This window comes from Pavona decussata, unplaced genomic scaffold (genome assembly GCF_977016875.1).
Source record: "Pavona decussata unplaced genomic scaffold, jaPavDecu1.1 SCAFFOLD_432, whole genome shotgun sequence".
Classification (NCBI taxonomy): domain Eukaryota; kingdom Metazoa; phylum Cnidaria; class Anthozoa; order Scleractinia; family Agariciidae; genus Pavona; species Pavona decussata.
Window position 1 is genome coordinate 155,001 of NW_028145789.1, and position 20,000 is coordinate 175,000.

Below are 20,000 nucleotides of genomic sequence, written 5' to 3' on the forward strand. Positions count from 1 at the left end.
CTAATGTCTTCGGTTGTTTGTGTAATAGTGTTGTTACCAACAAATCCTTTAAGCAATATGAAATTATAATCCTAGGGATACAAGTTCAAACCGAGTTTGGTGAATAAATATACAAAACAATTAACCAAGACACCGGGACGTGAACTCGCCAAATCAAAATTTTGTGGACATTTGCAAAAATTTGAGCTTCAACCTTGGTTGGTTGTGGAGAACTATCCGAGCATTTTTTTTTCTTTTTTATCTGGGAGATTTGTGGTCCGTACGGGTGACTGGGAGATTCCTTCCGTATCCGGGGGAGTTGCAATCTCTGGTCTCGAGCTCATATGTATACTAAAGGACACTACGCAACGCTTAACCAGACGCCTATAGCTGTTTTCCCAAGTTCGTCCCACGTGGATTATGAGTTTCTTGTACAAAAACGGCGATTCTAGAATAGTACAGACTTAAAAAGCTAAAAAAAAAAAAAACCGGAGCTATACCCTGTCTGTAATATTTTAATATTAAAATATTGCGGCTTTTGACTACTTTTATCGCAAATGCTGAGCACAAAAATATATAACGCAGAACAACAGCTGCTATCTGGAATAGCTGGATTGGGTCTTAAACATTCGATTTCATGTTACTGCTGTTAGGAAAACGGTAGATCGGTTTATCAACAAATATTGCGAACCGTGTCAACGGCAGACTCCAGCGTTACTCTTAAATTCCTGATCATCATCTGCCAACACCTAAGTAAATGTTTCTTACCTAGTGGCGGCAATTAGTAAACTTTGCATGGCTCAGCAACACTCGATTTGACGTAAACAAGTACAGTAATTGCAAAGAATTAAATGTACAGCGTTCTTAAATGTTAATTAAACTCGCTTCTACTGTCAATTTTATGCTAAATATATACTTTTTATCTCGTTCTTTTAGCTTTTTCCTTTTCGTCTTTTTTTCTTAATAAGAAAAGCATATTTTCCATGAGAATGTAAGGCACCATGGTGCAAAGAAGTACTAATCGCATTTTTTTAAAAATCCGAAAATGATTCGGCTGTTTAGCCTTTTTCGAGACGTGCTTACAAATATTCAATTTTTTTGCTGCCTTTGATTACATAAAATGAAAATAATTTAAAAGGAATTAGATTCTTAGCTGGTAAAGACAATGAGCGAAAAATTTGAGTTATCCTGTAGTCCGTATCCGGCACCAAAACGCAGACCAAATGCAAATAATTTAAAGTTTATTTTTCCTGATTGCCAAGCAGGCTCGATTTCTATCTTTTTCCTTTAAACTTACCATGTTGACTGTTTACCTGGAATTTCTTTAGGTTCAATTCATTTTAAAAGTGAAAAACGAGAATTTTCTAACAAGCAAAAACGAGAAAAATTAGTTGAACCTCTTATTGCATGAGAGAATAAAAATAAATTATGAAAAATTAATTGTTGATTTGGGTGTTTATAGAGCGTTTTGCAACAAGAAATCTTAAAATTATCAAAGTTTTCTCTTCTTGTGCTAATACAAATAAAAAGTAAGTATAATAAAACATCTTAGTCACTAGTGAAATAATAAATAAAACAAAAGGTTTCCAGCGAACTCGCTGAGTATGTGGCTAACAGCCCACAAAAAGTTATAGCTCTGTAGGATGGTAATTTTAATGTCCGTTATCAGAAGCCAGACATCTTGCGGGGACACTCTCTCAATATTTGAAAAAAAAAACATATTTCAAATACCATTGACTGTTTTTAAAATCCTGTTTTCAACATCAAGCCTAACACAGGATGATCTGATCGCATTCTTTAGCGGAATATTAATTTCAGTCGCAGTATTTTTGTTTTGTTTTAAAGAATTCCCTATTCCGTATTTTCATTTGTCTTTCCGAATTTCCCTGCTGGTTCTATTTTGCTCTCTTTGCGACAGTTTTCGTCCCTTCGTGATCATTTGTTTGATGCAGTTCTTTACTACTAAGCTTTGATGATCATAACTAACTTTTTATATACCGGCACGTGAGATTATAAAATCGTGAGCACAGCAGAGTGAGCAGACTGCAAAAATCAATTTGGTTGCTTATACGTTTCATGAATGTCATAATTATGGTTTTAGCTGCCTTCATGATCATAATTCATAAACCAAACGAGTACCTCTTATCTCTTGGCAAGAGATAAAAAGCAGGAGCGGTTCTATTTACAAAAGACCTGTCATAATTAACAAAAGCGAAAATATAGCTTTTGCAGGACATCAATTATTTAACACGGCCTCGGTAGTTGGTTTGCTTAATACTTCAACTATTTATCTGGTGGTGTTCAGTATTGTTCCTCCTGTAGAAAGCAGACTTTATCAACTACGCGTTAACTGCACCATGGCTAAGTCTGGTGTAATGCAAAATCGTTCTAGTACGATTTGCCTGTTTATCATTTTACATGGATTTCTAATGAATGCCACGGTTTCTGCTGTTGAAGAAAATTCTCGATCTGCTAAGTTCGCAACGCGGGTAAACAAGCGACTGCCAGGTCATGTCGTGAAACAGCTTGCCTCACCCAGTTTAATGTCCTGCAGCCAGTCATGTCTAAGAATCTCTTGGTGTACTTCCACGAACTTTAAGCAAGGCAAAAAAGGAACTTGTGAACTGAACAGGCGCGAGAATGCACCCGCCATCAACGAAGACCATGAGCTTGTTGATCAACCAGGCGTTAGTTTTTCAATGTTTCTCAAGGTGGGTTCACTTTGACATATTTGTACCTAGAATTATTTGGTCAGTACGTAGTGGAAAGAAAGGAGGCTTTAGTTTGGTTGATGAGTGTATTCAAATGTAGTTGTTAATCACATGGAAATTATCATAAAAGGAAAAAAAATGCATTTCTATCACAGGGATGCCAAATAGCAGGCTGCCGCAACGGAGGTTCTTGCTTGTTTGACAAGAAAAAGGAAACTTTTTCCTGTTCGTGTAAACTGCCCTGGAGTGGCGAAAAATGTGACGTTAAAATGGGTAAGTTATTCTCCTTGTCCATGATGAGATCGAAACGTTCGAAACGTCATCGCTTGAATCTGTTTACGGTAACAAACTATATTATTAACTCTGTTGAGAAAACAGACATTTGTTTACAATTGTTTACTTAAATCTTCTTTATCAGAACTTTGGCTTTCTAGCTGCAATCTTGTACAGATTAAAATAAAAAAATTAAACCCTTCTTCCCTACCCCCCCCCCCCCCCGCCCCCTCACCCTCAGAAAAATCAATGATGAATTTGCGTGCAAAAGAAAAATGCGCCCTTTTCCATTATTGAAATGGTGGAGGGGGCGGGGAAGGGTTCTTAATTTTTCATTTGATCTGTCCAAGATTGTAGGTGAAATCATGGTCAAATTTTCTGTTACCCTCACCTTTGCTCCTCGGTCGAAGTAAGATAGAACATCCTTGAAGTCACTGTCGTTGTCTAAATGAGTGGAGTTATTTAGCTTACATCTGTGTTTCTGGGTTCTTAACACATCGTCTGGTAACAAATCAGCTCACAGAGATAGCTATAGAACGAAAGTCATGAATTTGTAGTTACACCCAGACGAGAAGAGGAGAAAATAATATTAATCTATTCTATTTCGCTAAGTAGGTTGTCCATCCGACTGGGAATTATTTGGAGTGTCATGTTATTACGTGGACGATACGCCAACCCCAAAATGGAGCGATGCTCGAGCAGTTTGTCAGGGTCTGGGAGGAGACCTCGTTGTAATTAACTCAGGCGAAGAAAACGACTTCGTTTATAAACTGGTTATTAAACAGAAAACGGTCACAAGGGGGAAAGCATGGATTGGGCTGAAGAGAAATGCTGATGACTCAAAGTGGTATTGGGTTGATGACACCCCACTGAAGGGGCACTACGACAACTGGTCACCAGGTGAACCTAACAACTATGGAGGCAACGAGGGTTGCGGCCGCCTTAACGGAAATCTAGGAAATTGGTATGACGTACCATGTACATTAACGGGAGGTTGGGTTCCGATTAGCCCCACCATTCTTTGCGAAAAGTACCTTTAGACATCCAGTGGCTTCTAATCAAGCAGCTGTGGGACTGATTCAGGTTACAGCTAGTCAAGGCGCACCAAGACGAAATATAATAAAATGACAAGGGCAGTAATATACTAAGACACTAAGTTTTACATAGTAATACAAATTAAATTTGAAGCATTTCACAAAAATTCTAATACTAAAAGAAGAACCCGTAATTTATAAGTACACTGATTTTTCAAGTTGAAATCAAGAAATCATAAATAGAAACAGCTACGAAATTAAGCTTTACAAGATAATACAGATTTAAAGTATTTCACAATAACTATCTAATACTAAAAGAAGAAGAAGAATCCTTAATTTATAGGATAATAACTTAAAGTTAAAAAAAAGAAACAAGTCGAAAGAAACGCGACAAACAGGTGTAATTATTTAGCAAGTCCTTAGGTAATGATTTGAATATAATCATATCCTTCTCATTGTAGGCCTCAAAGAAAGTATCTTTTGACACATTAGGCCAGTTATTTAAACAAGATATAACTTAGGCCGTGGCTTAAGGCAATCAGTGGGCCTCCAAATCTGTTTAAAAGTGTTTTATTTTAAGTAGATAAATCGTTTTCTAGTTTTCTTGCTACCGTCAGCAGCAGCCAATGTATGATGATATGATTGTTGGCAAAATTGAAAATGGCTTAGAACGAAGTTTTGTTACACACTGTCTAAACCATCTTTTAATAACTGACCCATTATCTCTCCTCCAACCTTCATTCAGTCAAAGCTTATGTATTTGCAAAGTTATGGAGGAGGGGGACGGAATCCCTCCAAAGGCCTCAGAAGGCTATTTCGTCCCTTTGAAAGTTATCTTTTCACAGTCAGTGGCTCAGGCGAAAAAGAAATCCGAGTTTTCCTAACAGGATCCAAACGATGGCCGCCCTATCACTGATCTTTATACTCTACTACTGAGCGAGGTCTTGAAAACTCGTCGGAGGATTTAGGTATCGGTGTGTCTCTGTGAATACTACTAACCAAGATCAATGAGAACTACTTCCGTAAGCCTATCTAAAAATACACTAAGTCTTTAACAACCACGCACTGGTTATAGTGAAGTTTTTGTCATACAGTGGAGCTTCTTGAAGAACGGTTTACCCATAGAATTACGCCATGTGACTGCGAATTCCTTGAATGATTTTAAGACTAAATTGATTCGCCACAGTCTTAGGTAAGATTTTAAGCACAGCTTCAAAAAAAAAAAAAAAATAAAAAGGAACAAAGAAAAAATAAAAAGGAAATAAACAACCTTGGGCCTCAGCAACCATTAATAAAAGGACGTCACGGTCCATTGAGGTTAGCATCCTTAGTAATTGCTAGTCCCTTATTCACCCCATTAAGGTCCAAAAGAAGAAAAGTTGGATCCGGAGGTCTTGAACTGTTGTCGGTTTATAGCATGATACTACAGTAAAGTGGCACTTATTCTGAAGGCGTACAGTTCTTTAGACTGCGAGAAAGCTCTCGGTTCTTGCATCGTGGACCGCAGTTGCGCGATTGATAAATATCGTTGAAACAACTGCTGCGGCGGTCCGCGATCCCATCGTGTCCTTGGCCATCCAACGCGGGTGTCGTTCCTGTTCACACGAGAGAAACTCCGGAATGAATATCTATCAGGTGGGTATTTTTTTGCGTGTTCATCGAACTCTTTGTTGTTAATAACTTAAATTATAGTTAGTTTTCACGTCCTCTGTTTTCGAGCGCTCCTTTTTTTACTTTTTGTTCCTTTTTTATGGAATTTGTGGTTAAAATTTCGCGATGTCCATGTTCAGGATGTCTGATACATTCTTTGTATTTGTGTTTCTCCACTAATAATTTAATCAAAGACGGTAGAAACCAGACCTAACGTATGTCATGTTTAACCTATGTTTTGCCGCTGTCCAGGCACATAATCCTCGCACAGAGGGCGTGTCATTTCTTGATAGATGTGGATGTAGAAGTTCGCGTTTAGTATTTTGTTTGAGATTAGTGTATCTTCATTTCTTTCGACACCAAACTGAATTTAAGTGAAGAACAAGAATAAAGTATAGGCCAACCATGAGCCAAGTTTGAGCCTTAGGATTTTGGTTTGTGCTTGTGTAATTTTCAATACTGATTACTTTATTATTATCATTACTTTATTATTATTATTATTATTATTATTATTATTATTATTATTATTATTATTATTATTATTATTATTATTATGTGCAGTTAAAAAACGTATGCATGCTAAAATAGAACCACATAGGGCGCGCATCGTAACCTATGCGATGTTAAGGAACTATGAAAAGAAAACTGCTGCGTTAAAAATTAAAAAAAAAAATAGCGATAAAATATGAAAATCTCATAAAATATAAAAGTTCTCCGACACAAAAACGATATGGAGCTTCTACGCTATTCCTTAAAGGAAAGTCAATTGACGGTAGCTTTGAATGTTCTAACTATGTTGAGAGAACCCGAAATGGTAGCCTTCTGCATCCTTCTCAATATGTCACAACCCCTGCTGCCAAAGAGCTTCCTCATCGTCAGGTCTACATCCCTTGACCATCCCCCAAGCACGTCAATGATGATGTTACATTGTTCAACGTCATAGCCAGGGTACCGCTTCTTCAGCTCGAATCGCAGTGGCCCGTACTTGACCGTCTTCTCCTCGGACTTCTTTTCCCGATGCTCCATCCACGGACAGGACATCTCCACAGCCCACACCTTCTTATTCTTGTGGTCCACAAATCGAGCGTCCACTCTGTTAGCCTTGACGATGGTATGTTCAGCATAAACTGGAACATCCCAAAACGCTAATGCCTCAGATGACTCATAGACTGGTTTGGGCACTGCACACAAGTACCAGGGAGGGACTGAATCAATTAGCCTCAGATCCCTCGTCATCTCGAAAAAGAGGACTTTCAGTGCTGCGTTGTGTCTTTCTAGGCACTTAGACTGGGCCAGGGCAGAGCAACCCGTTAGCACATGCTCTAGCGTCTCAGGCGATTTCCCACACAGTCTACACGTGACGTCGCCCTGTTCTACACCTGTTTTGTGGACTGTGTACACTTTAGTAGGCGTAAGCTGCTTGTACAACTCCATTACCCCAGCGATGGTTTGGGTAGGAGCACAGGTCCACTCACGCAGCCAAGCAAAACATCCACTCTGATTTAGCTCGCTATCCTGCCACCTAGCCTGCAAAAACCGTCCATGCCACTTCTCCTCTTTGATCTTCTCATTCAGCTTCTCCATATCTGCCTTCTTGAGATGTTCTTTGACCTTTGGCCCCTGAATCTCCGTCTCAGGATCGCTCACAGACCGGCACGACGGTTGAGGGTACTCCAAAGACAGGCTCATGCCCAGTTCCTCGGCAAACTTATGCGCTTCCTTCATCAGTGAAGTGTGTCCCTTCTCTACCGCCCTCTCTTCGAACTGTTCCACTGCCCTCATAGAGGGATTCATGTTCTGACAGAGCTTTATTGCTGCCTTGATCTTGGTCAACTTGTATTCGCGCTCAACCGAGCGCAAGCCACGCGCTCCTTTCTCTCTTGCCAAATACATTATCGCCGTCGAGCTTAAGGAATGTTTCCCACCGTTTTCACAGATGATCTTTCTATTATTATTATTATTATTATTATTATTATTATTATTATTATTATTATTATTATTATTATTATTATTATTATTATTATTATTATTATTATTATTATTATTATTTTATATTATTATATAAAATTTAGTGGTATACCGAGTGGTAGCAAATCAATAAAAACGCTATCCCGCCAGTGACGATATCATTTTTATCCACACATGTGTGATATCATATTTGACCAATCAGCTCGCAGTATTTTCGCGCGCTGTCAAGCACTTGTTGTTTTCCGAAAGGTTTCCGCCGTTTAGCTGTCGTTTGGTCTTTTGGGAGTTTTTGAGTTGGTCTTTTCGCGAGTCGAAGTTAAGCTTATTCTAAAATGGAGACAAGTTCAAGCAGATTTGCCGATATCACAGATAAGAAACTGATCGAATTCGTAGAAGAACAAGAAAATCCGAATACAAGGAGGAAAACGTCGTACGACGTCGAGTTGTGTGAGGCTAGTTGAAAGCAGCGATGAAAGCTAGGTCGGTATGTTCAGATTTACTTGTTACTGTAAGCCAAATTTCTAAGCATATTTAATATGCCATTAGTTTATACCAGGAACCTACCTGTTTATCGGTTTTCTATTTATGTAGATTTTATTTGTGGCCTTTTTGCTGTATTGTGAGGATTTTATATAATAAAAAGAAAATTACATGGTCACTTGGAGATACGAAATTTCTCTTCTCATGTTGAAAAATATTTCACTCGTTCGCTGCGCTCATTCGTGAAATATTTTTCAACATGAGAAGAGAAATTTCGTATCTCCGCGCGGCCATGTGATATCCTCTATTTATCCATCTAGTGCCTGGCCGGGTACTTAATTATAATACATCGACAACGTGGAGCCTGTTGGTAGCCAAATGTATCCACTGCGTGACTGTTTACTTCACATTTATCCATCCACTGTGTGAATGTGTTCTGCAGACTCAGGGAATCACCTTACTTCATTATCGTTACCCCCGCCCCACTTACAGTATAGGAAAGCGAATACAGCTGTGGTCATTATAGGCATCGCTTTACTTCTTTGTCTTTTGCGGTAGTGTTCTTCCACCGCGTTTCTGCGGACTGCGCTGGAAAGGCAAACCTGCGAAAACACGATCCATATTGCGTACCTGACGCTTTGCAACTGCCTTAGGTGAGAACCGTGTAATTGCGATGGTTGTCCACTTAACAAAACCCATTTTTTCGATTTGGTATAATGGGAGGAACTCCAAAAACTATAATCCTCTCGTTACTTTGTTTGAATAGTAATCATACCCAACCCCAGGTCGCCTGTTGCATTATAGTATACATGCCTAAAAGAATAAGTATAAAATAAAAGAAGCTTCGAGTAGTATTTACCTTTTTCTCTGAAGTAGAAGAAAGCAATGCTTTTTTTGGTTGAAAAGAAACTAAAGAAGACCTTTTTTATCCTTGCGGTTTCCTACTGTTACTCGATTTTCTAGCATCATTGTAAATGGCTTACTGTTACATATCGGGTGATCTAGAATGAGGGTAACTCAATGCTGTATATTAGGATATATAGTTATGCTATGTAGTTTATTATGGTGTAACATTTTATGTTGTCAATTTAAACAAATCCAGAGGCTACTGAAGAGCCAAAAAGGTGCATAAGTTAGAAATTTACAAAAGTGCGATCTAGTTCTTGATATAATCATTCAAAATAATTACTCAATGATAAATTAAAAGTCATGTCATTGAGTATCTCCTTGAAAACAAGTAATCCTATGTGGACTCTAAAGCAGTCGTTTTCCTTGGATCGTCACAGAAATAAACAGTGAAACGCACCAATAAATGAAATGAGGCCTTGGTTATAATAATAGAATTGGATTAAATTGCATTGGATTAGATTGCATCGGATCGGATTGAATTGGATTGGATTGGATCGAATCGGATCGGATTGGATCGGATTTGATCAGATTGGATTGCCGTCGAAGGTAAAAAGTGTAAAGTGCGAATAATTGAGGCTTCTTACCCAAAATGAGTACTTTGCTTTTCACTGGAAACTGCGTGCAACGACAAAAGTAAACAGGAAGTCTCAATTCTTCATGTAAAGTGTGTCACTCAGGCAAATATAGCTCACGCGACAGTCATGTCTAAGTTATATATGCACACAATTAACTCACTTCTAACAACTACGTAGTATGTTTATCAGACCGGTCTTAAACTAAACATCACTTCATTTCATAAGTGTTGTTTTCATGACAGCTTTAACTTAACGTGTCTAAAATTTACGACAATTTTCACTAGAACAGAAAATTAGGAGCACAGTGCTCGTTAGACTCACAGGAATAACCTTGCGTTATAAAAAATACATATTGTGCCTTATTAAAATTAATATATAGCTAGACTGGGGTTTTATGTTTAATGTGAGCAAATAAAGATAATGAGATGAGCGAAGTCACAAAGCATTTGCTTACCCGTCATTGGCTTAGATGTGACAATTAAACATGTTGGTGACGCTGTCATCAAAAACGTCACTTTGCTAGCCACTGCTGGTTTAATTGCAGCATTAACAATAAAGAACATTTCTTGCGTTATAATAAGTCACCATAACAAGTGACATCGAAATTTCGTGTTCCGTTACATTTTTTGGGCTTTTTTTCAATGTGAGGCAACTTCAAAGGAGGAATGGATTGTTTTCTATTCTTGGTTGTTATGTCGATGGCTTGTGCAATATCAACTCCAGTTCGCTCACATGGTAAGAGCTATTTTGGGGGATAAATTTTTTTATATTGATTTTATGTTTTAGCATTTTAGTTTGTATTCTGATTAACTTTTCAAGCTGCTCTTTATCAGCTTTCGATGTTAAGATATTCAAGGCAAATTCTTACCACCAAGACATTTTTTCAAGGAAAAAACCTTTGATCCGGACCAAAGCGAAAGTTCAATTTTCATCGTTTTCTGTGTCGCCTTCTTCTTATTCAGTTCGGAAAGTGTTTAGGAAGGTAACTTGTTTTCGTTCATTGTCTTGATTGAAGACCAAATCCTTAGACAGAATGATTGAATATGTGTATGAAGATCCCCAAGGAGAATAAGCATCTTCAAACTTTAGAGCTGAAGAATTTACCGTTTACGGCCGGGTCGTTGAGGAAAGATAATCGAAACTATCCCATCAAAGAGCTGTTTTCAAAAGAAGATTTTAGCACACTTGAAGGTAGAGATAACCGAGTGTCTCTGTGGGTTTTTGTACGTAGTCGTCATGAAATCGCTCGCTATTCGTGCTACTACAAAATGCCATCCATGGTCTCGGTACTAAGTGTTTCAAGACAATGCAGGAATTCCGGGTCAAATCGACGTTATGATAACTCGGTAAGTTTTCCCAAATAAATTGCAAAATTCATCACTATTGATAAATGACATCGAACTTTTGTGTTTCGACCCAATATCTTTTTGGGCTAAATTTGGGCTAAGTTGGGAAGAAAAAAAGCAAGTTCAGATGGAAACAAGGCGACTTATTTTTCATTATTTCAGTTTTAAAATTTCCCCCATGTTCTTAGCGTTGAGATCGCGCCAAATTTACCCATAACGTTAGGGTCGAAATAGTGCTCGATTTTAAGAAATGACGAGAAGGCTATTGCAGACGATGATGGTGTCGTTGCTATCAAATTAAGTTATATAACTGTCTGTTTAAGCGTTTGGTTTTCAAACTTGTATCGACTCACAACATAACAACAGTTCTATGTTAAGTGCAGCAATTTTCATAAAATTCTCAAAATAATATTTTTCAGCGAAATATACATACAAGCCGATTTTAGCCGAGCTCGACAGGTGCCTTGGGGAGGCCCAAATAATAATTTTTTCACATTTGGTTTGATGTGTGTATTCTTTTCAACGCATGGAAATACATTACGGCTCCTTCTCGTATAACAGGTGGATAATATGTAAACTGAAACGGCTTAAATGGTGAAACGTATTCAAGAGACAGTTCAAACTCAGCCTTGAAAGCCAATTAGTGAGCGTCTATGAATACACGGCGTGTTTTTGACGAAATAGAAGCAGAAATTGAAGTGCAGAGCATCTGCACTATTGAGAATAGTAGCTAGGCTGTTCAATAAGTGTCAGTAAAACGCGGGGTCGGAGTCTCTTTTTTTATTAATTAATTATTTTTTTTTTTGTGTGTCTTTTTATTTCTTTTCTTTTTCTTTAACCCAAAGGCCGATTTGTATCAGCAGTTCATCATTGCTATATCTCGAAGTTCGCATAGAAACCCATAAAAGAAATGTAATGCAGTGGAGCTCATTTATCTTCATTTGTCAGGGACATCACCGCAAACGATCCGCGTCACATTTCAGTCAAGACAATCGAATATAGAAGCTGCAAAAATTTCGTTTCTAGTTCAGCGCCAAGTTCGATATTGCCGAAAGCGACAAGACAATTTTTTTTTTTTTACCTGAAACAAGGTTTTTTTTTCTTTTTGAATGCGTGAATCTCAGTCAAGAGTGACAAGTCTACGCGACACCCTCGCGCTTTTAGCTTGCACTAGTGCATGTATGTTTTTTTCATAGCTAAATTGGTTTTTAAAGGCCTGCGCTACTCCCTGGTATTTTTAGCTGGTTTGGAAGTTTTGATAGAGCCTTGGATTTAACCATCGTATGTTCAACATCACAGGTCATTCGTGGGTCAAATAACGATTAAAGCATATCAAAAAGTTAAGTCTCTAAACCTTGGGTAGGTCATCAGTAATAACACTCGATGCAGTCCCGTTTTCTCGCGGACATTGGTTCCTTGAATTGACTACCTTTTGTTCTTCCAAGAAACGAAACGAGGCGAATCGTACAAGGTACGAGTATTTTTCATTGAAGTAACAAGCATGAATGTACTATGAACACCGCTGCTGCCTTCCATGGTCGAGTTCGTTTGTTGACTTTGTTACGGTCAATTCATGTCACGCGTGACAGTGTATAATTCATGTTTCCTCCTTTGGTGATACCGAATATATTATTATTATTATCATCATCATCATCATCATCATCGTCATCATCATCATCATCATCATCATCATCATCATCATCATCATCATCATCATCATCATTATTATTATTATTATAAATTGTTAGTCGAATAAAAAAAAAGAGATCCCAACCCCGGCCCGCGTTTTACTGACACCCCATCGATTAAAAAAAAAATCCTGTGGATTTCATACCATAAGGGAACTGTTCTATTAACTGTGTTATATTTCATTTTTATCTTAATGCACTTTACGGGTGCTTGTCTAGTGTTGTTTTTGACCAAAGGCAATTATTTTGTTTTTTGGAAAATGTTCATGTCGACTGCCAGTAATAAACATTTGTTCGTTCGATCATATATTCAATTTTCTCTGCAAACCAACTTCAAAAGTCTGATGTTTTACAAACTGCAGAATAATTACGAAAAACCCTCTTTTCCTACATGTAGCTAGCAAAACGAGAACACTGTTTTAGCCCAAGATGACATATCAGTTATCAATTTTCCAGATTGTCCCTTAAGCAGAATAAAATCGCCTAACCAGGGAGGTTTAAGCAACAGTGTTTTTTTTATCACATTTGAAACAAATTGACAGTAATTCATGCATTAAACTATTTGAGCATGATAAAACAGATTCTCCAAATCCAAGATTCTGGTCTGGTCCTTAAAGTGACGTGCCTTTTCGTCTTCTCGAATTTAAACTAGAAACATTGAAGATGTTTAATGCAAACTTTATTCTTTGATCTTCTAGGTTTACCTTAATTCTTCAAATGTTTCGCCCTTTAAGTTAATCTCATTTAGACGTATCCTTACAATCTCTTGGCATGCTTGACCTCTTGTTTCTCGCTCCTTGAGAAGCACAGGGCCTATATAGTTCCCTTTACACCATCTCTTTTTATTTTTCCCGTCAACCATTGTTGTAGACACTATTGTTTAGTGAACTGGCAGATACGACGCTACTTGTTGGTCGCCCTAAACTAAAGTGCTCTCAAATGTGGCGTTATTGATTACCAGAGAAAAGTTGTAGACAACCGGCTTGAATGGAGAAAGCTCATGAACAGCACACGTGAATGTTTTAATGAAAAGTGCATTGAAGAAGAGAAGAAGAAAGCGAAGAAGGAAGAGAAAAAGCGGAAAATAATTTACAAAATGGGTTCTGTTTGCTGTTTAATTGTTTTACCTGTTTCGATAGTAGGCGCATATATATTCTTAATCGACTAGGTTAAATTCAACGTTTAAAGTTTCATTTTTATTTTTTTTTTCAAAATAATAATAATAATAATCAATTTATATAGCGCTTTTTATATAACATTCAAAAGCGCTTACAATATAAAAACGAAAAATTTAGTCAAAATCAATAAAATATAAAATTTAAGAAAAATCAATCAAACAAAAAGTAAGAAATAAAATAAACAAAGTAGAGATTAATCAGATGTCATATGCTTTTTTAAACAAAATGTCTTCAAGTGTTTCTTGAAAGTGTTTAAGTTCTTGGCAGTCCTAATTGCCAGAGGAAGCTTATTCCACTTGGATGGACCAGCAAAAGCGAATGCTCGATCACCAAAAGTCTTACATTTGGTTCGAGGCACCTCTAACAAAGTGAGGTCATTAGATCTCAAAGAGCTTCTGATTGATGCCTTTTCCCTGATGACATCACAGATATAACGTGGAGCGATACCATTTAACGCTTTGAAAACAAGTAGTAATATTTTGAATTCGATCCGAAACTCTACGGGTAACCAGTGAAGATCTTTTAGATAAGGTGAAATGTGACAAAATTTAGGTACTAGACAGACGACTCTAGCTGCAGCATTGAGGACTTAAGTCCAACTTTCGAGTCAAGCCTTCGTGTTTTTACTCTCTCATTCTTGACCTCGCCACCAAAGTGGGAGGAAACTCATTTGTAGATATAAGCTTCTCAACTATTGACTATCACCACACATCCAAAATTTATAAGTATATTGTTTTTGCTTTCTATTCCTTTAGACGAAATTCGCTCCATTGAGTTTCCAGCTCCCTTCTTCTTTGCGAACAAACGTCTGTTGAATCACACGATAAAAGTCATTAGCGTCCTGGACATGGATCTCTGTGAGCTGATGTGTTACCAGGAGCCCAACTGCGTCAGCTTTAACTTTAGAAAGAAGTCAGGAAATGGAAAAGTAAAACACGTATGCGAGCTGAATAACTCCACTCATTTGGAGCACGACAGCGAGTTCAAAGATAATCCATCTTTCTTTTATAGAGGAGCAAAGGTGAGGGTAATATAAACTTTCTCCCCAAATCAAATCTTACTCCATTTTTTGCGTGATTCAGTAAACGATTATTTAAAGTTTAAATTAAATCTCTTCATGTCGCAGTACATAAGAGAAAGCCCCGTTATGAGCATTTGAAATTTAATCTAAGGCCGGTACTTGGACCACAAGCAGTCCGTATTGTTCTTAGGGATAGTAAAGCGGCCTAACCAAAAGGAAGCGCGCGAAAATTGCTTCCCGTTGTAAAGTAGCAATTTCCCGCATCTGTTGGAGGCTCTATTTTCGGGTTTTTTAACGTACCAGATCTGAAAAGATCTGAAAAGGATGACCACCAGCATACCGTACCTCGAATCAACTCAGGAGAAACTATTGAATTTTTTTTTTTTTCATTTTACTTCCATAAAACATTTTATCTTGCTTGACAAGCTACTAACTCAACTTAGTTATGCATTTATTTCTTCACTTCTCTTTATTTTTTGAAGAACGCATGTGGAAAGAAGCTATGCAAGAACAAAGGAATTTGCCAGTCAGGTTTTACAGACAAAGGGTATCGTTGCGTTTGTCCCTCGGGATTTGAGGGTCATCATTGTGAAAAGGGTAAGACTGTTAAGTTTGACAGTCTTAAATTAGTTTAATAATTAAAAGTACTTTAACATTATTCCGAGAAACAAATTTATTAAAACCATAGTTAAATTTATGGAAGTTTAGCAAACCCAATCGGGACTGTGAAAGGTCTCCTTAGTGAGATGCAATTTACGGGCCGTAAACTCTTTTTTGACAGATAGACCGAACGAACTGTACGGGCAACAAAGCCATTTACCGCTCTGAATCTGATCAGGACACTAAAATACCCTTAATCCCCTTAATGAGATGTAGTTTACGGACCGGAAAGACGTACTTCTCTAAGGACCGTTTATCATTTACCAAGTTCTCAGGACTAAGAACTGAACGGACAAAGAAGTAAACACTCCTACATTTCCTTTTTTACTTAAGGAGTGTAAGGATTTTAACGATTGTTTTCATATCCAATTTTTTTTTGTTTATTTGTTTGTTTTTTTGCTTGTTTCAGGTTGTCCGGCAGGCTGGGCCGCTAGTAAAGTCTCATTTTATTACATTGTGAGTACCACATTCACCACAATGAGGGATGCCTGGCAAAAATGCCACAGTATGGGTGCAAACCTTCCAATTATCAACTCATCCGAGGAAAACACTTTTGTTAGCAACTTGCTTAAGGCGCCGGGTAAAACACGGGCGTGGATCGGCCTTCGACGGAATGTAACCGACTCGAGGTTCTACTGGGTTGATGGCACTCCGATAAAGGGAAACTATGACTCATGGAGAGATAAAGAACCAAACAACAACAAGGGCAAAGAGAATTGCGCCCTCATAGTCGTTGAATCTGGTCACGGGGTGTGGAATGACGTACCTTGCGAGAAATCTTGGGCTGGTACTCTTTGTCAGAAGGCTATGCAAGACAACTAGTTTGCTCTAAACCTGAATAGCAAATAGGACTTTGGTTATGGGCCTTAACATTTGTAAAAGTTGTTAAGAGCTAGGGCAAGATTCACGAAGTGTTGTAAGTAGTTGGAGTAACGGTTCGTAAATCTAGTCGGATTACAGTGACTAACACTTACATTTACTCGATTTGCAGAAAAATCCGGTTCAAATAGAATGAAGCAAGCCAAGTGCCAATGTTTTCTTAACACTTCGCTAGAGTGCGGAGCAAAAACACTCACCAGTTTTTAAGCTTACAAAACAGATAAAACGGGAAAAGTTGATTGTTATATACATGTATTTAAGAGAAAATAGAAGTTTAATTCATGGGCAAAGTGACGACCAAATGTTAGGCATCAACTGAATAATTTTAATTCACCTGCACTGTGAAGCTCCTTATCGCTTGAAAATAGTATGAGCATAGATCGATAAAATTAGCAAACCATGGTCCAAAGAAGGAACTTGTAGAGTAATTTCGTCCACTTAATTAAATCTGCACCTTCCTGGTATCAAAAGAGCACTGTTATTGTTTGGTTATCATTCGTACAAAGAAGCTGTAGCGAGGTGAAAGCACTTGGTCGCCACCATGAATGTTTTCAGTTTTTGGACCAAACAAATCCGCTCAAGTTTTTAGCATTTGACACAAATAACCTCTTGCTGTTTCTTGAAAGAAACGAAATTTCATCTTAAGGAATTTCCTTTGTAGCTGTAGCACTTGATTTCCAACTTTTTTGGCACAAACACTGCGGCTTAAAAAGAAAAACTCCAAAAACCCGAAAGAATTCGTTGTTGTCGCGTCACAAAATGAAGAAACCAAAAATCGTGCTTAGCCAATCAGAAGCAAGTATTTTCGCCGCTCTACCAATGAGGAATGAGTAATTTTGCCCTCGGTGAAAGGAAAATTAAGAAAAAAAGCCCTCTGTTTCGACCAATCAGCATTCAGTAATTTTGCCCTCTATGTTATAAGTCCCCTGTTCACCCCAGTAAGGTAAGGAAAAAAAAAAAAAAAAAACAACAACAACAACAACAACAACAAAAGTTGAAGTTCTTTAACTGTTGTCAGCAATTCACCTGGTAGTAGAGTTCTCGTATGGTCCCTCCAACTGTGGGTTCAATGTTCTTTTATCGGAGACCGTACGTCGATTTTTAAAACATCCCTAATCGATATTGTACTGTGGTGCCTATGGGATGATTGGTAAGACATGACATAATCGCTAGCGTAGGGCATGGTTAATAAGAGGAATTAGTATAATTACTCAGGTGATTATAGAGATTCTGTTGATCTGATTGGTTGAGGATTGCGTCATATCTTGCTATAATCACCTCGCGCGAGGTGATTATAGCGGGAGCACTAACTTTCAAAATTGCCGCTTAGCGATTTGTTGACGTTTCTGAAAAAGAGGTAAATAGGACGAAAGAAAATGCAATTCCGAAAGGCACTAAAGATGCAGCTAAGTCCTAGGGGATACTTTTCGAAGGCAAGAGATGAAAATTTTGCTAATTGCAATAAAAAACCCTCGTAAATTGCATGTTGTCGATCTCGTTGACTTAAAATGAAGACAACAAGTAAGTTAAATTCGAGCAAGATTTTCTTTATTAACATAATGATTTCACAAACAAAACTGACGAGTTTAAGACAGAATTTGAAAGCATGTAAGTAAACAAAATGAATAAATGTCTCTGTAAGTCTTACGTTTCAGTGACGAGAAAAGAAAACAGTTTTTATAATCTGAAAACTAGTTTGTTGTCGGTTCAGCGGCTCTCGACTACCATCTAAAGTCACCGCCTCACAACAAAATATTTTCATCTGCGACAACCGTGTACTTGTTTAGTGAAGCCAACAAATGACTTAATTCCTACCTGAAGCAGCTTATCTCCGAGGGCAATTTATAAACGTCCGTTAACCGGCCGGCGAAGCCATCATGTCAACAAGAAATTGTACAATTAAATGCTATCGCTAACACTTGTGATCCCGGCTCGAGTTTTACACCAAACAGCCTGGTTCATTTCCATCTATTTTGGTAAACGGGTCGGAGAAAAACAACATTCATTCACAGAAGTCAGTGCTTCGTCTCGATGAAGCGGCAGTTAAAGAATACTGACATTCTGCTCGAGGCCGTGTGCAGTTTATCGATTGCGCATGTGATTTCGATTGAGCATGTGATCGGCAGACTGCGCGTCTCTGTTCATTGACGCGTGACGATTTGAAACGAACAAACAAAATCGACATTTTTCGGACGGTACTTATTTTTCTCTTATAATCACCTGAGTAATTATACTAAAACAATTATTCGCCTTAGGCTCAGTAAATATTGGTGAATATTCCCCGAGACGATTCACCAATATTTACTTCGCCTTCGGCGAATAATTGTGAAATGGTTATGAAGCTTGACAAACTTCTTTGTTCTATGTTCTTGTCAGAATTTTGGCCTCGACTGTGTACAAACCACAATCGATTTTGAAATATGTTACAGCAATAGAGGCGTCCCTGTTTGTGTCAACCTTAAAAATCAATTAAAGGACTGTACACGGTAGCGCTTCTTCCAACATCAGTTACTTAAATGTGTAGGGAATTTTAACGGCGTTATTGCATGCCCAGAACGACGACAACTTGAACAAAGCAATCTCCAAACCTTCACATTGCCGCGGAAGAAAGAGGGTGGGATTCAGGTTTGGTATTCGGTTTAGGGTTAGGGTATCTTGATTTCTTTCGACAGCATACTAAATTTTAGTCATAACAAGTATAAATATTATGCCAAGCATGCGTCAAGTTTGAGCCTCAGGATTTCTTTTTTTTTTTTTTTTGGGGGGGGGGGGAGGGGGGCTTTGCGATATTATTACATTATTAGGCACAACACATGTTACAGCAATAGAGGCGTCCCTGTTTGTGTCAACCTTAAAAATCACTTAAAGGACTGTACACGGTAGCGCTTATTCCAACATCAGTTACTTATATGTGTAGGGAATTTGAACGGCGTTATTGCATGCCCAGAACGACGACAACTTGAACAAAGCAATCTCCAAACCTCCACATTGCCGCGGAAGAAAGAGGGTTCAGGTTTGGTATTCGGTTTAGGGTTAGGGTATCTTGATTTCTTTCGACACCATACTAAATTTTAGTCATAACAAGTATAAATATTATGCCAAGCATGCGTCAAGTTTGAGCCTCAGGATTTTATTTTATTTATTTATTTATTTATTTTTTTTTTTTGGGGGGGGGGGGGGGGCTTTGCGATATTATTACATTATTAGGCACAACACAAGGGGATCCCTTGGCGATGGCGATTTACGCCATCGGACTTCAACCCTTGATTACACGCTTGGGTATCTCCAGTGACGCGAAACAATGCTGGTATGCCGATGACGCAAGTGGTCCCGGATCTTTGGAAGCGATAAAGCAATGGTGGGACGAACTGACTGAAGCCGGGCCTAATCTGGGATACTACCCAAACGCTAAGAAATGTTGGATTATTACCAAACCTGAAAAGGTGGGGCGTGCTCGAGTAATTTTCGAAGGAACTGCGATTAACATCTCTACGCAGGGTCAAAAGCATCTGGGGTCCGCCCTAGGCTCCAGAGAATATCTGGAAGAATACGTTGGTAGCAAAGTGGAGGATTGGATAAGCCAGGTGGTGAAGTTGGCAGAATTTGCCATGTCACAACTACAAGCCTGCTACGCAGCCATTATATTTGG

At 38.2% G+C, this 20,000-nt stretch overlaps 3 protein-coding genes across 3 annotated transcripts in view; 2 read left to right on the forward strand and 1 right to left on the reverse strand.

Moving 5' to 3' along the window:
• Positions 1-6,339: 6,339 nt before the first annotated feature.
• Positions 6,340-7,470, reverse strand: LOC146450697 (uncharacterized). Its single transcript, XM_085100093.1, has one exon. It carries the CDS (start codon positions 7,439-7,441, stop codon positions 6,410-6,412), a length of 1,032 nt encoding a protein of 343 aa, XP_084956219.1. The 5' UTR covers positions 7,442-7,470; the 3' UTR covers positions 6,340-6,409.
• Positions 7,471-10,217: 2,747 nt separating this feature from the next.
• LOC146450698 (uncharacterized) lies at positions 10,218-16,757 on the forward strand. The gene is made up of 4 exons (XM_085100088.1): positions 10,218-10,314; positions 14,547-14,812; positions 15,256-15,409; positions 15,882-16,757. The coding sequence occupies exons 1-4, from the start codon at positions 10,245-10,247 to the stop codon at positions 16,292-16,294; spliced, it is 903 nt and encodes a 300-aa protein (XP_084956214.1). The 5' UTR covers positions 10,218-10,244; the 3' UTR covers positions 16,295-16,757.
• A 2,827-nt stretch (positions 16,758-19,584) lies between these two features.
• The window catches only part of LOC146450699 (uncharacterized), a 654-nt gene continuing 238 nt past the window's right edge, over positions 19,585-20,000 (forward strand). Inside the window, exon 1 of the mRNA XM_085100095.1 lies at positions 19,585-20,000. This exon is cut by the window's right edge and continues 238 nt beyond it. Within this exon, the coding sequence (XP_084956221.1) occupies positions 19,585-20,000 (416 nt within the window).

Excerpts from the sequence above, each read along its gene's own strand:
- LOC146450697 (XM_085100093.1), bottom strand. The coding sequence starts at position 7,441 with ATGAATCCCTCTATGAGGGCAGTGGAACAGTTCGAAGAGAGGGCGGTA.
- LOC146450698 (XM_085100088.1), top strand. The coding sequence starts at position 10,245 with ATGGATTGTTTTCTATTCTTGGTTGTTATGTCGATGGCTTGTGCAATA. Across the intron at positions 10,315-14,546 it reads AACTCCAGTTCGCTCACATG|ACGAAATTCGCTCCATTGAG; the intron begins GTAAGAGCTATT and ends CTATTCCTTTAG. Across the intron at positions 15,410-15,881 it reads GGGTCATCATTGTGAAAAGG|GTTGTCCGGCAGGCTGGGCC; the intron begins GTAAGACTGTTA and ends TGCTTGTTTCAG.